General features: G+C 42.3%; 1 protein-coding gene across 1 annotated transcript in view; it reads left to right on the forward strand.

The window, feature by feature from the left end:
- Positions 1 to 14,009, forward strand: part of LOC146157283 (grainyhead-like protein 2 homolog) — a 72,624-nt gene that overhangs the window by 18,729 nt on the left and 39,886 nt on the right. Inside the window, exons 2-4 of the mRNA XM_083388156.1 lie at positions 9,748 to 9,967; positions 10,931 to 11,004; positions 13,377 to 13,489. Coding sequence (XP_083244282.1) covers positions 9,748 to 9,967; positions 10,931 to 11,004; positions 13,377 to 13,489 — 407 coding nt within the window. The remainder of the gene's footprint in view (positions 1 to 9,747; positions 9,968 to 10,930; positions 11,005 to 13,376; positions 13,490 to 14,009) is intronic.

Raw genomic sequence — 14,009 nt, forward strand, 5'->3', positions numbered from 1 at the left:
TGTACGATATTGCATTTGATCCACTATGGATAATGGATATGTTCTTCCTCCTGCAATGTTTTGCTGTTTAAATTACAACATATTAAGTTCACCCCATATATACTGCAAAAAATTAATATAGAAAAACATATTTTCGTTATCTTGTTTGTAAAGGTTATATAGTATTGGTCAGCATATATGCAATTGGTAAATATTTATATGCCGAAAGCTTTTCATTTTTTTATGGCAAACTATATGCGTCAAGTTATGGTGGTTAAATTAAAACGAAATTTATCTATAATCGAGTGTGCAAAAATGACCTTTATGGCCGAAAAAGGCAAAGCCTATTTGTTAGTTGTTGCCCAAGAAGGTTTTTTTTATCACCCTAATCACCGGCTGCGTATTCAGGGACAATGTTTCTCAATTGTCGTACCTTGCACGCAAATGCGACATCAGGCAAATCGTCTGTCTCAAGTGCTAGTATGGCTTCTTTTGTTAATTTCGCGTCTGATGACCAGAAACAAAGACAACACTGTCACAGCCGTTTCAACCGGTATTTTGGCAATTTTGCGTGGACAAGCCATCTGAAGCTGTTTAATTGCCAGTCTTGTCAAGAACGGTGGAAACCTCTCTGTGTTTGCCAATTATACAGGCCGCAATCATTTGGAAGTTAGATTTTCAAGGTGGCCTTGGATGTGTAAGTGCATTCTGTTATTTTGCCCCCCCTGTTTGAAAACTATAGGCATTTTTGTAGATTTTGACGTGGGTTAAGCAGCAACTCTGTATCATCTTAATGTGTAGGTTGACTGCCAGAGTGATTTAGCAAGAGGCACCCATGTCTAAGTTTGGATCAGTATAACGTCGGTTCGCCAGTTATGTGAAAATGTAAAAAAAAGTGTTCTGTTGAGCCCGGATGATAAGACTTTAGATCATAATAGATGGAGGTTGTAGTAAGACGTAATAAGAATATCAAAGCCCATAAAAAAGTAGGTATCATTTTGAACGTTTCTTAAAGAGTTGTTCGAAAAAGTTCTAAATGATACCTACTTTTGTTTGATGGCTGTCTTCAAATTGTTGGCAGCATTGCAATAAGCCTTTTAGAGGTCGGCAATGGATTATAGGATGCTTCGCTAACTCATGGATTAAAAGGGTAATGAAACCAGGACAGATGAAAATGTTGTTGTGGTAACAATATAAAGCCGGCTTGTCTTATAGAAGGACAATGCAGTAGGCAAAAAACAGTCAGCACAACTCTTACCGTCAGGCCTCGGAGTCTGTTTTCTCGGAATCCCGGTTCAAAACCGGGCAAGAAATTCACGCGCCACTCTTCGCTCGCTCAGCAATAACAGCTCTTCGCTCTTCGGCGGCTGACGCGACTTGCTCGACTCTATAGGCCCCCGGGCGTCCTGAAAGAGTGCTGGAGTTGCACAGAAGAGCCGCTGCCACTGTTTGGACTGGGAGAGAAACAAACGAAAAAAATGCCGAGAAAGTTAAACACTCCCGTGTGGGCCGGCCGATGGCCACTCTGGACCTATCGCTGCCAGCGGCCGGGTTAGGTTTCATGGCGACTGGAGAGTTTCACAGAGTTGAACAGTTTTTGTATTTGAACAAGTTCGCCGTCGGGCAGAGCTAACGTGCTTTTGCTTTTCAGCAACCGAGCGTTAGATTCAGCGTTTATAGTGGAGTTTTATCGTTTACAATTGCGTTATTTTGTAGCTCAATGTACAAGATTTGTTTGTCACCCACCGACATTTCTTGCAAGGATGTATTATGCGACTTTTCTCTGGATTTAAGTTTAAGTACAAAACCAACTGATTAGGAAGTGGATTATATCGAGTTTCATGTAGTCTAGAATTTAGAGAAATTTCGAAAATTGGGAATACAAAGTGGAGATTGAAAAACATCTTTGTAGTCTTTTTTATTGAAACCAAGTTGAAAGAACCAAATTAACTACTCGCAACTGAAAAATATACCTATTGGTAACAAATTGATTGTTTACTAGATATACTACATACAGTTTATATAATAAGGCTAAATAGTTGAGCAAAGAATGCGGCAGAAGCTTTTCAGAAAAAAAACGCAAATATGCACACATTTTATCTACTATTCAGGTTGAGTGTTGGCAGGCTGAAACCGGGCCTTAATGTGGCATTAGAGAACACAGAATAGCGCACTTGTGTTACAGCAGCCCGCACAGACTGCAAAAACCCCAGAACAAGTTTATACAGCTGATGCATTTTTAGAATGAGGGGCAAGCAAGCCGGCGCTTCCGCTGCGGTTTCCTAGTAGTGCGAGGAAGGATATTTGGTGGCGCAAGCCAATCTAGCTTGAAAGCGGATCGCATGTCACGCCGGCGAAACCCTAAACCCACTTGCCTTTATCGCAGTACTGATAAGCGGCGGCCAGGAGCACTGCGCTTTGGCACATACCGTATAGGCCTAGGATTTTGCTGCTGACTCTTTGAAAAACAACCCACGGATTAAAATCAAGTCAATCACCAGCTCCATAAAAACAAGGGATTTCGCCGCAAAGATACCACGCAAAAACGCAACCTCCAGATCCGGCGGGGAGATGCTGCATTCCTCCGTCTTTTCGCCGCTCAACTACTCGCCCGGCGAAGCGGCCTCGGATTGCGGCTGGGAACGGCGTCCGTCCGACCCGGGTTACTTCAGCAGCAGCGCCAGCCTCGCCAACGCCAGCGCTTCGTGCGACGGCAATGAGACTTTCGGCGTAGAACTGGAACGAAACAACAGCAGCAATATAAGCAACAGCAACCGCGCCGGCCGCTACCAAGGCCAGATCGAAGGCAGCATGAGCTTTTGCGACCCGGACGAGATCATGTTCTCGCTGGTACAGAACCAGCAGCAGCATGCTGAGCTTAACCAGCAACAGCAGCAACAGCAGCAACAGCAGTCGCGTTACGGCAGCCCGAGCGATACGGAAGCCGCTCGACGCAGTTCCGTTACCGCTTGCCACGCGGGCGGCGTAAGAGGACAACAGCAGCAGCAGCAGTTCAGCCATAGCGAGAACTCGGCCTTCATGCCTTCCTTCTACTCGGGCCAGCCGAAAAACCCTTCGGCGGGAAATCAGCGCCGTATTTCCGGCCGACCGTCGGAGCCCTGCGCGCGGCTGGGAAACGACGTCTCGCTGCAGATGCCGTCTTCCGTGGCTGGCGACACCTACGACCAGTCGCCTGGACTGTTCATGTGCAACAGCGCGCAGGTCTCTTGCAGGCAGGACGCGGCGGCTACGAGGCGCCAGCTTTCCGCAGAGGATTACAAGATGCCGCATCACTATCTGGACGCCGATGACCCCAAATCCGCAATCGATTCTTCGGCCGGCCGCGGAATGCGCATTCCCGGCGGATGGGAGCCGCAGCTTGTAGACGACTTCAGCTTGGTCGATACGCCGCTGCTGGATTTGAGTAGGCACCCAAACCCAACCAGTGGCGTGGTTTGCGATATGAGCCTCGACAAGCCGGTCGACCTGACCCAGTCGTTCGCCGTCAATCAGGGCAACTACGAGCAACATATGCCGAGCAGGTTTGTTTTTCTATGCGGAATACATCAGGGTTTTTAGAGCAGTTGGGTCGGTCGGCGTTATACTTTTTTTTCAGGGGATGTTCTATTATATTATACCAATCTTTGAAAGAAAGTGATTTGTCCTGCATTTGAGTCATGGATGTTTTCAGAGTTGATATCCTTGGTTTTTCGATTTTATAGTTTTTGAGATGTTTTTTGTCAAGGGTATTGGAATCATTGCGATGTTTTTATTACGTTTTTGGAGGCCATTCCCTTGGTTTCCATCGTTTTAGAGTTATTCCTACAGGTTTTTTGTTTTCAGAGTTTATTTTTCAGTTTTCAGAATTCACCCTTATGTTTGCCCGAATTTTCGATTTTGTTCCCGTGTTGTTTTTGAGGTTTTTGGAGTTGCGAATTTTTTATTTAGGCTGTGGCGTATAAATTTGATGTGGAATTTTTGTAGTTCTCCGCAATAATTAGGTAATTGTTTGTATATGAAGTTGGCCGAGTTAAGGAGATGAGACGTAAACAACACAAGGCGGGCCGCTTTTATGTTTCCTGTCACTGGTCAACGTTACCACGTAAATATGGCATCCTAAATAAATATCTCTTTGAACATTTAAAAAAACAAGCATTGGGACTTTTAAATGAGGAGAAGCTTTTAATTATTATGGCATCAAAATACTTTTTATTGTTCTTTTAAAGAAGTATATGTTTGCAAGAAATTATAGTAAACTAACCCTTTCTTTGAAAAAAATGTGTTGTTTTAATATTGCTATATAAGGCTAGAATGTGGTTATCCATATAATTCCTATTTAAACTACAAAACTCTTGAAAACTGGCTTCTGTGGTACATATAATAAAAAAGTCATTTTAGAAAAAAAAACATACCTTAATACCTCCAACTTATATTTGATTACAACTACTTCGACTAACGAACCTTCCGAATTTTAAACCATCTCTAAAATACCTTCCACCACAATTTTCTACCCACACAAAAGTATTTTTTTTTAATTCTCAAATGTCTTAAATGTTTGATAAAAACTTCCCGAATTGTCAACAACAATAACAACAACGTTTTGAAACAATCGGCTAAGCAGGTTTTACCCGACAACAATCAAAGAAAATATTTTGCTCTTTAACTCCCGTAAATTCGCGCAAAAACAAACAGAAGGGGTCGATGCGGTTCGGCTAAAAATGACGAAAACCCAACACATTGCGACCAGGTTACCCACCAACAAACACTCAACGATCTGCAACAGAAATAGGCGCAAAAAACGCTTTAAATCTAAAAAACGCACGCACGGCCGTCTGTTTATCGTCTCCGTAAAGCAAAAGAGAAAGAACGAAAAACAAGCAAGCCGCCTGCATTATCGGCCGCCGCGGCGCAATGTTTGCGTCTGCTAAAGGTCAAGGCTGGTGCGGCTTGCTGGACGCAGGCCAATCGCTGGACCGATAGCATCTGCATGATTCACCGGCCTTCAGTGCCAGCCAGCGCCTTTCGGTTTTTGCGGTTCGCGTTTTTGTTTTGCGCTGCCTGCAAAGTGCACCCCTGTAACATCCTTGCTGCATCTCTTTAGAGCCATGTCTCGCCGGTTTATCTAAGCGCCGTTGCCGACAGTTGATAGACGCCCCTTTTGTAAACCTGTTGCATCTGCCCTAAAATCAGTTAGTTATTAATTTTTCTTTGTTCTGTTTAATAACCAACATAGTGGCGTGTTGTTGTTGATGGTTGCTTCGCTTGAAAATAGCTCGCTTTTCGTTTTCATATTTGTGTGGAGTGTTCTTATACACTTGCATACAGCTATGCCCGAAAAAAAACAAAAATTTGTATTGTAAATCCACTTTCTAATTTGTATTGTAAATGCACTATATTGACGATATTTCACGTTAAATGGTCCTGTTTTGGCAACTATGCCAAACCGAATATCTTTAGCGGCGAAGTTACTGAAATGCATTAAGGGCTTCAATTTGCACTATTATTTAGAGAACTCACTCGCCTCCTTCGGTTTAAATTCCTACAAACAACTGATTATGATATCGTAATATAAACACTGTCTGAAAAGCGACAGTATCTATTGCGTTGCTTCAATCTAGGTCTAGGAGTAAGTACTCTAAACACGGCAGGTTCTCGTATTTATTTTGTAACCGCTATCGTTGCAGCCAAGCGCGTGCAACGTTAAGCCCTCCTTCACTCCATTAATGGTGACTTTTATTCTGTTAGCCCAGCGTAATTCTCAACCTATGTGTCGTGACCCTAAGTTGGGTTGCTGTTTCATTTAGATAGGTCGCCGATTTCAGAAGTTTTATATAGTTACATTTACTGATATGGGTTCTGGGAAAGATAACTCTAAAATTCAAGAAAACTGCGGTAAAGATACGAAGATATGGCTCCACTTCAATTAAGTTTGAATTTATTTATTCTCCTTGCAATGTATTGTATTCACTTACAACAAGTTCAATTTAGAGAAATGGGTCGCAATAACCTTCGCATACTTATCGCTTAGAATTTGGGTCGCTACGAAAAAAAGGTAAAGAAACACTGTTTTAGCCCATCACGTCATCAGAATCGCGCTTACGCAATAGCCTTGGCGCGCGCCCTTTCACAAAGCGACGCATTGTCGACGGCGAAAATCTCACTTTCATTCGCTTTACCTGGCAATTGCGTAACCCGCTGGCGTGCAAGAAGAGCCCCGGCGTGCAAAAAAGGCAAAGCAATCGGCGGGAAAACGGCGTCGCGATCGCCGCAGAATGCAGCAAGACCGCAAATCACGCACCGGGGCTTATCGGCGCGCGGAAATCTGCGCGTCGCGGCCAGTTATAGTCGTAGATGCGGCGCAGACAGTCGGCGATCGGGGGTAGATAGGCGACCTTTGCGGCAAAATCCCGTTGCACCGTATACTACGCCCGGATTTTTTCGTGCGTCGCTCCTTTCAGAGATAAAGTCATAAAACCGCGCCCTTCGCACGTAAGGCAACACGTTTGTCAAATGGGGGGTGGAGTGGAATGGGCGTACGCGCGTCTTGATTGCAGTCTTGCCTGCGAAATGTTCACCCCATTCGTCGCTGCCGAATTTTTTTTTTTGCGTTTTTTTTTATATCGACACCATCTTTTTACCACTGCACATTCACGTTGCCACTTTTCCTGATCTTTATAGTCAAGTATTACACCTTTAGCTTGTTTCCAATGAAAATCGATGAAAACATAAGGTTTAAGTACCAGGATAGCAGCAATTGTTTAAGGATAAGTTTAAGAATAACAGCTGTTTTTTTAAGATAAGTTTAAGGATAGCAGGTGATTTTTTGTGTTTTTTTTTAAGGATGAGTTTAAGGATAGCAGCTGTTCGGTACTCGAAGACAGTTGCTTGCAGTTGTTCAAATCAACCAGCAAGCTCAACTATGGACACATTTTTTCGGGGGCGCCCGACGCTTTGCGTGTTTTGTTTCTAACTCCTCTTTCGCGCCCGAATAAACGTCGCGAATTTGCAAAGTTCGCGACCCGCCGCTAAAGCCACCGGCAACAAACACAGGGCGAGCGGGCGTAAGACCCATAGCGGATTATCGCAATTGAATCGTGACTTAAAAATCTCAGCTCGATCGATCGGAAAAATGGTGATTAGCCATCAACAGACGATGCAAGCCCGCTGCTGCAATTACTGGCTTCGAAAAAGGCGACGCGTTTTCGGTTAGACGCAATGCTTAAATTAATTAGCCTTGGCTCGTGAATTCGTAAACGGGACTGATACCGTTTCGAAAACGTTTTTTTCATTAATGGCATTGCAGAATTTGGAGGTGGTGGAACACGGTTCTGCAAAAGCTTGCCAATGTTTAAATACCATATGCCTTTAAACAGAGGCGGTAATCATACTGTCCAAAGGATAAAAAAACGAAAAAATGTGGATAAAAAGCGTAAACATGAGACACTGTAGCTATTTTAAAATTGACAAAAAAGTAACTAAAATTATGCCCTGGGGCTAAATTATCTAGGGTCTAAAAAGACATGGAGAAAAGACGGGCCATTCTAGTACGTCATACTTACGTTTGAAAACGGCACTAACGCATTCATAAATAAGAAATCTGCTGCTCCCCTACTACCAAGAAGCGGGGAAAGGCGCAGTTTAAAGCGTAAAAACTAGGCTGGCAATTGTTCGGGAGAACAAAAGCAAAGAATCACCAAAAAAAAAAACAACTTTTCCAAAATAAGAACGTTGCCACTAAAATGTTGATAGCGAACATTAGGTCAAACATTTTAGGGCCGGAGAAGTAACCCTGGCGTGATTGCAGTTGCAAGGCAAAACACGCCCGCCAAAGCTCTGCTAATCCCTAAAGATTCCGCAGCAGGCCAAGCACAACCACAAACGGTGAAAGTCGTGAAAGGGCAAATTAAGAGCCTCTCTTCGGGAAGCAATCACAAGCTCACAAATTGCGTTTCATCTTCCAACGCTGGGGTGTAATTGCCACCACAAAAACGCCGTCTTCTTGCGTCACGGTAAAGCTAAGCTTGCCGTGTACCCGGCCCTTTGGCAGTTCTTGAATGAGCGCCGAATTGAGCGTGTCGGGATAGCTGGTTGAAGAGGGTGCTTATTTCCCAATCGAAACGAGCCCTAGCGTCAATGTGCGTCCATACGGCGCTGTGTTACTCCACAAGTGTTTTAAAGCACACAAACAAGGTTAAGTCGGGTAAATGTGTAGTTAAGTCGAGATTTAGTAAATTTTACTTTTTGTATATATAAAATGCTGTTGCAAGGGTCGCCGACTGGACGATTCGATTTTGGGGGCACGGAAAAATAGCGGATTTGAAGTTCGTTCTCTCTCAGTGTCTATGTCACCTGAAACAATTACGGTGACTTAAATGAGTAAAACAGAAGACTTTTTTTCGCAAATTCCTACTTTTTATTGGATTAAAATGTTCTTTATAGCCAGTTTTGCGACAAACTTGACATGACTTGCGTAATTACAGCGACTTAAAACAACACAGCATAGACGTGTGTATATAATCCAGGTAGGGTTCTTCTAACTCAGCCTTAAATATTTATGCTGCAATCAACATTTACCCAGCGCCAAGAAATCTTTAAACACTGCACTCCACTGCAGCCAAGCTCGGACGAAATCGACCGTTGGTGTTTTGTCGACGAGTAGGTATTGCGGTCTTTCTGTTGTGCCGCGCGCGGCTTCCAGCCCTTTGAACCTTTGTCAAATTTAAAAGTCGTTGTCCATGTATGGCCATATGACCGTAGGCTTTCATTGGTGAAAAGAAAGGTCAAAGACAACGTGCGTGCCGGCTTTTCTCGAGTGGCCTTGCAGTCTGTCTGCCGGCGGTTGCAGCAGCATCATGAGCAAATATCCACCACAGGCCGCGGCTTAAGTGCCACCGCGCCTATTACGACTTGAACAAGTACCGCGACTTTTTGTTGTATCTGCGCGCGCGCGGAAATTACGCAAACTGCCTGGAGAACGTGTCGTTTTCGAGCCGTATCTCTAAACGAGATCGCAAAGAGCTTGTTTAAAGACTGACCAGGGAGCAAATTGCCCCCCTCTCCTTCCCAATCGCCCCTCCCGTATCCGAAACCAAACACGAAGGGTCGCAGGTCAACCGTCCGCCAACAATTGCAGCTAGAGATATACGCCGAACTGCGCCGAAGAGATCGCTATCTCTTAAGACCAGGAGTTTCTCAAAAGCAGCGGGCTTCCGTTTTTTTTTCAGCGACTAATTTGTGCCTGTGGTAATTCCCTAGACTTTATAAGCAAACATGTCACTGATTGAATATCGCCGTTTGGCTGTTTTCACCTCTCACAAGGCTTGTGTTTTCTGATTGTTTTGTGAATTTGGTGTGAAATTGCCGAAAAAACTGAAAAACCTAATTTGCTGCCTGCGTTTAAAAGCGCTCAGGCAAATAAACCGATGAGTAACGATATCGGGTATCGGTCAGGTCCGATGCCAAGCTTGCAGTAAGCATTTCAGGCATATAGTTTGCAATCCAGCACATCGATCTTTACCCAAAAGTTAAATTTAATCTAAAATCAACCTGGTTGTTAGTCGTATCTGTCTTATTCAAAAAGAGTGACAACATTTTTTGACAAATTGTATTTATTATTGACGAGCCTTTCCACAACCGTGCTGCACCTGGTCAGAACTCTGTCAATTTAAGCGCCACTTGTTGTCAGTTTTTAATCTAAACTGACCGCTTTAAAAATATCTCTCCTTCTCATTATATATTCTCCTCCTTACAACTCCCTGTGTCTTCCAGGAGCGCCGAGTCGGCGGTGATGGCATCCATGGGACTCGCAAGCGCAATCGGGAGCGTTTCAATGGTCAGGGACTCAGGCAAGATGCGCTACACCTCCGAAGACGAAGCGTGGAAGTCGTACCTTGAGAACCCACTCACTGGCAGAACGACGGCCATGATCTCCATCCAGGGAGACAAGGAGTCGGCTAACGCTTTGGGAATCCTATACGATCACTACAAGGTGTAATGCCGTTTTGTTTTTGTGCATATTGAAATGTTACAAAAGTGCGAGAAAACTGAATTGCGGTTGGTATAGGCCGCAGGGATTCCTAATTCTTTATAGCCAACCCCTCTTTTTTGTTTGATTTGCGTAGAACGTTCTGGGAATCCTTTACGATCACTATATGGTATAATGCCGTTTTTGTGTGTATCGAAATGCTGTAAAGTTGTTAGAAAACCCAATTGCGGTTACCGTAGGCCGCAGGGGGTCGTAATATGTTTTTAACGCCGACCCCTATTTTTTGTTCGATTTGCGTGTAACAAGGGATGACGTCATAAAACCAAGACTTAAGAAGAAACATTTTGTTATCGCTTAATTTGATGCGTTAGTTTTAGATAAGTCATAAATAAATTTCAAGTAATTGTTTATTTTTGAAAAATGTATTTAAGATATGGAATTATACATCAAGATATCAATTAGTCCTTCATGGACCCCTAAAACTAGTTCCCTTACCCAATAGGGGTCCACAGATTCCAGTTTAGGAAACCCTGCAACAGATGGTTATCTGTTTCTTTCTATTTTAAAATGTTTCAGAGTTGTTCGAAAAAAAATGTATCAAAGTTGTTCGCTAAACGGTTTAAAGAACAGCTTGAGAAAAACCCTAAGAAAAATACCCCTCACGGTTGTATAAGTTTCAAAAAATTCTCGTCAGACACTTTAGGGTGGAAAATTTCCTAAACTTTTATTTACGATACTATTTTTTTTTTTATTTTACGACACTAAAAAGACCAACCGGTGTATTGCGCTATACTGTTACTGAAAATACTGTATAATCTGTTTGTTAACTTAAAAATTCCCATAAACTTGACGGAAAATCCTTTAAAACCGGCGTTTTGATTCAACAGAGCCGAGGCAATAACATCTGACCGAACATGAAAAATGACAAAAACGAGGCAACCGTCGTAACTTGATTTTCCTTCACAGGTGCCGCAAGAGAAACGGGTCCTTACTTGTGAATCGAACTGCAGCCCTCAACACGGCGCAACAACCAATATGAGGTTTGTAATGACGGTTCGATTGGATACCAAATGACGTCATTACCAAAGTCCAAATAAAAATGATGAAACTAAAATTATTAAACGAATTGTTTATCGGGTTGTTAAGCCAAAATTAGTTAGTATTCTAAAACTAACTAATCATTGGTTGTCAGTTTACAATTGTTTAGTACTTTTATAACGATGCATTATATTAAATTAATGTAATATGTCAGATCGGTGTCATATACCCTATAACGGACGAATAGCCAATCATAGTATTACTTTGGCTAACGCATATCGAATCCGATCGAGTAATTTTGGATTTTTTTCTTATTTTAAGCTTTTATTTTTCTGTCTGCCTTTATAATGGTAAAAAAACAATAGTCAGCAAAAACAACATAGACAGAAAAATAACACAATGCGTAAAATCTTACTGTCCCAGTTCGTGTTAGTTAGTTCAGCAAAGTTTAACACCTAACTTAAAGTTGCCAAAAAGTGAACTCGCGAAAAGGGTTAGATCTCGCGTGACTCGCTTACCAGTTAGATCGGGTTCGTTTTGAAATACCCTCGAGCGTCCGTAATGATTGAATAACGGGGTGTCTGAAACTTGTATATTTTTCTGCGTATCGTAGCGATTGCGCTTAAATCCGTATATATATACAATTATACATCCCGTGCCTACCAGTACACGGTAAAAGCGGTCTACCCTTTTGGCTTTTACCTAAAAACCCGCGATCAATCTAAACTGTGTATCAGCAGATAATGCGCTAAATAAACTTCTCGTGCAAGATTAGACCAGCGCTGACGTAAATCCCAAACTTTGGCATGTTTACAGCGACAACTTATCTATAGTTCGCGAATGCCATAGAAACCCTTAAGATGAGCATCTTCGAAAATAAATATATAATATCGTTGTTTTTAACTTACTGACGAGAAAGCTATACTTCGATCCAGTCGAAAATAAGGTAATAAATTTACTCTGTTTAAAAAGTAAGTTATACAACAGTTCAACAGTTTATATAACTTTAGAGCATAATGATTGGAGGTTATAGTACGACGTAGTAACAATATCAAAGCCCATACAGAAGTTGGTGTCATTTTAAATATTTCGAATATCTCTCGAGCTTTGACATTCTTTCGAAGTATAACGTTATACGCAATATTAAAAACTACATATACTTAGTATTTACACTGGCTTTAAGAATAACAGATACGAACGCACTTGTAATTGGTGAAAAAACTTGTATTCGCAGGTTTATTATTTGAGGTTCGCATTTGTGATCACTCCTTATCAAATCATGAAAAAAACTTGAAACACAAAATTTTTTGCACCTAATTCAAAAACTAAAGTCGTTTTCCCACGAAATTTCAAAGTGTAATTCGTCCGCTCGAAAAATTTCCGAATCGCAATGCGAGCGTGTTGCAGAAACAACCTCAGACGCCGCAAACGCGAGTCTGCAAAACAGAAATCACGCCAGAATGGTCCGATCCGTTCGCGATTTCGCAATCGACAGCTTGACGCTATAGCGCCGCGGTCTGAGGAGCAAAACACGAGGCGCGCTAACTTCGCGAAATGAACTTCCGACCGGCTTTTGGCACTCGACGTCTGGGCCTATCGAATACTCTCCAATTTAATTAGTAGCCGCCATTGCTTTCGCAATTTTCCTATATCTTACAGAAAACTTGCCTTGAACCAATCTCAATGCAGTAGGCGACCCAAACAAACCAAAAGGCGATCCAATTATTTGTTAGTTTTTTTAATCATTTTTTGCGTAGGTCGAGAAACACTTGTGTAAACAAACAAACTAACAATCCGGGTCCAGCGTCGGGCATCGGCGGGAAATGGTTGCTTATTTTCCCGCAGGCGCTTGCTTTTTGCCTCCCTTAATAGCGCGTAAAACCGAACTTCTCCAAGCAATGAAAGTATCCCCAACCGCGACCATGACCGTTTGTTTGTTTAGCTAAAGCGCGTCCGGGCGTTAACGCGCATGCGCAAACGTCCCCTCCCCTCCCCATATTTCGGTGTTTGGTAAAACAACCTCTAAACGCGGCGCGATTAGAAGCCGCGTTTCATGGGCTTTTAAACCGCGCCTTTAGGAAAACAAACAAACGCCAAATTGTGTTGGTGCGATTTTCCGAAGGTCACGTTCTATGAATTTCCTCAAGTTTAGTTTTAATTTAGCACTCTCTACGTTCAAAGTCCAACGTCTTGAAAAATCCGAATCATGAGATATTTTAACCTCTAAATCTCGATACTAAACCACCATAAACATAAAGACGTTACAAAAATAATTTTTTAACAAAATTTTGCAAAGTATCCTTCAGACAAAAAAAAATGTTTATTGTTCTGCTGAAACTAAAAACATGAAAGCATCTAATGCATTTTCGTACAGGAACAGACAAGATTTCGATACGAGCAATGGCACAATGTCGGACGAAGTCTCAGTTTTGTCTCCAGTCTCCAGCGAATGTTCCAGAACCAACTCGAACACGTCTGGACAAACAGGTAAGGATCCTTGGTCCGCAAGCAAATTTTGTTTTCTGTTTGCTTTTTAGAAATGGCTTAGCTTGGACATGCAAATGACTGGAATATGACTTGAATTTTTATTCAATCCATTTGACTAATTTTGAGTTATTTAAAATAATTTTTTTTACAACAGCGGTAAAGTTGTCAAATTAAGTCGAAATCTTGGTCTGTTTCTTTATATTTCTATGTGAAACAACTCTGATTCAGCTATAAATGTATCAATAAAAAAACTCTCAAAGCCACCCAAGAGCTTTGACTAAAAATCACGACTATTGGCATTCTTCTGAAGATTTTGACTAAAAATCACGACAATTCGGTTGAACACATCAAGGTATGAGGCTAAATGCCACCCAAGAGCAAGCTCAAGCCCTAGGATAGGCGTAGAAGAAAGCTCGGTGTAAAGGCTGCAATCGGATTAGCGCCTGCAACCTTACGACTAAAAAAAGAGACTAGAAAAAAAATAAATCACTTCGACCCAAACCAAATCGCAGCGCACTCC

The sequence above is a fragment of the Ascidiella aspersa genome, chromosome 4 (genome assembly GCF_963924565.1).
Source record: "Ascidiella aspersa chromosome 4, kaAscAspe10.2, whole genome shotgun sequence".
Taxonomy (NCBI): domain Eukaryota; kingdom Metazoa; phylum Chordata; class Ascidiacea; order Phlebobranchia; family Ascidiidae; genus Ascidiella; species Ascidiella aspersa.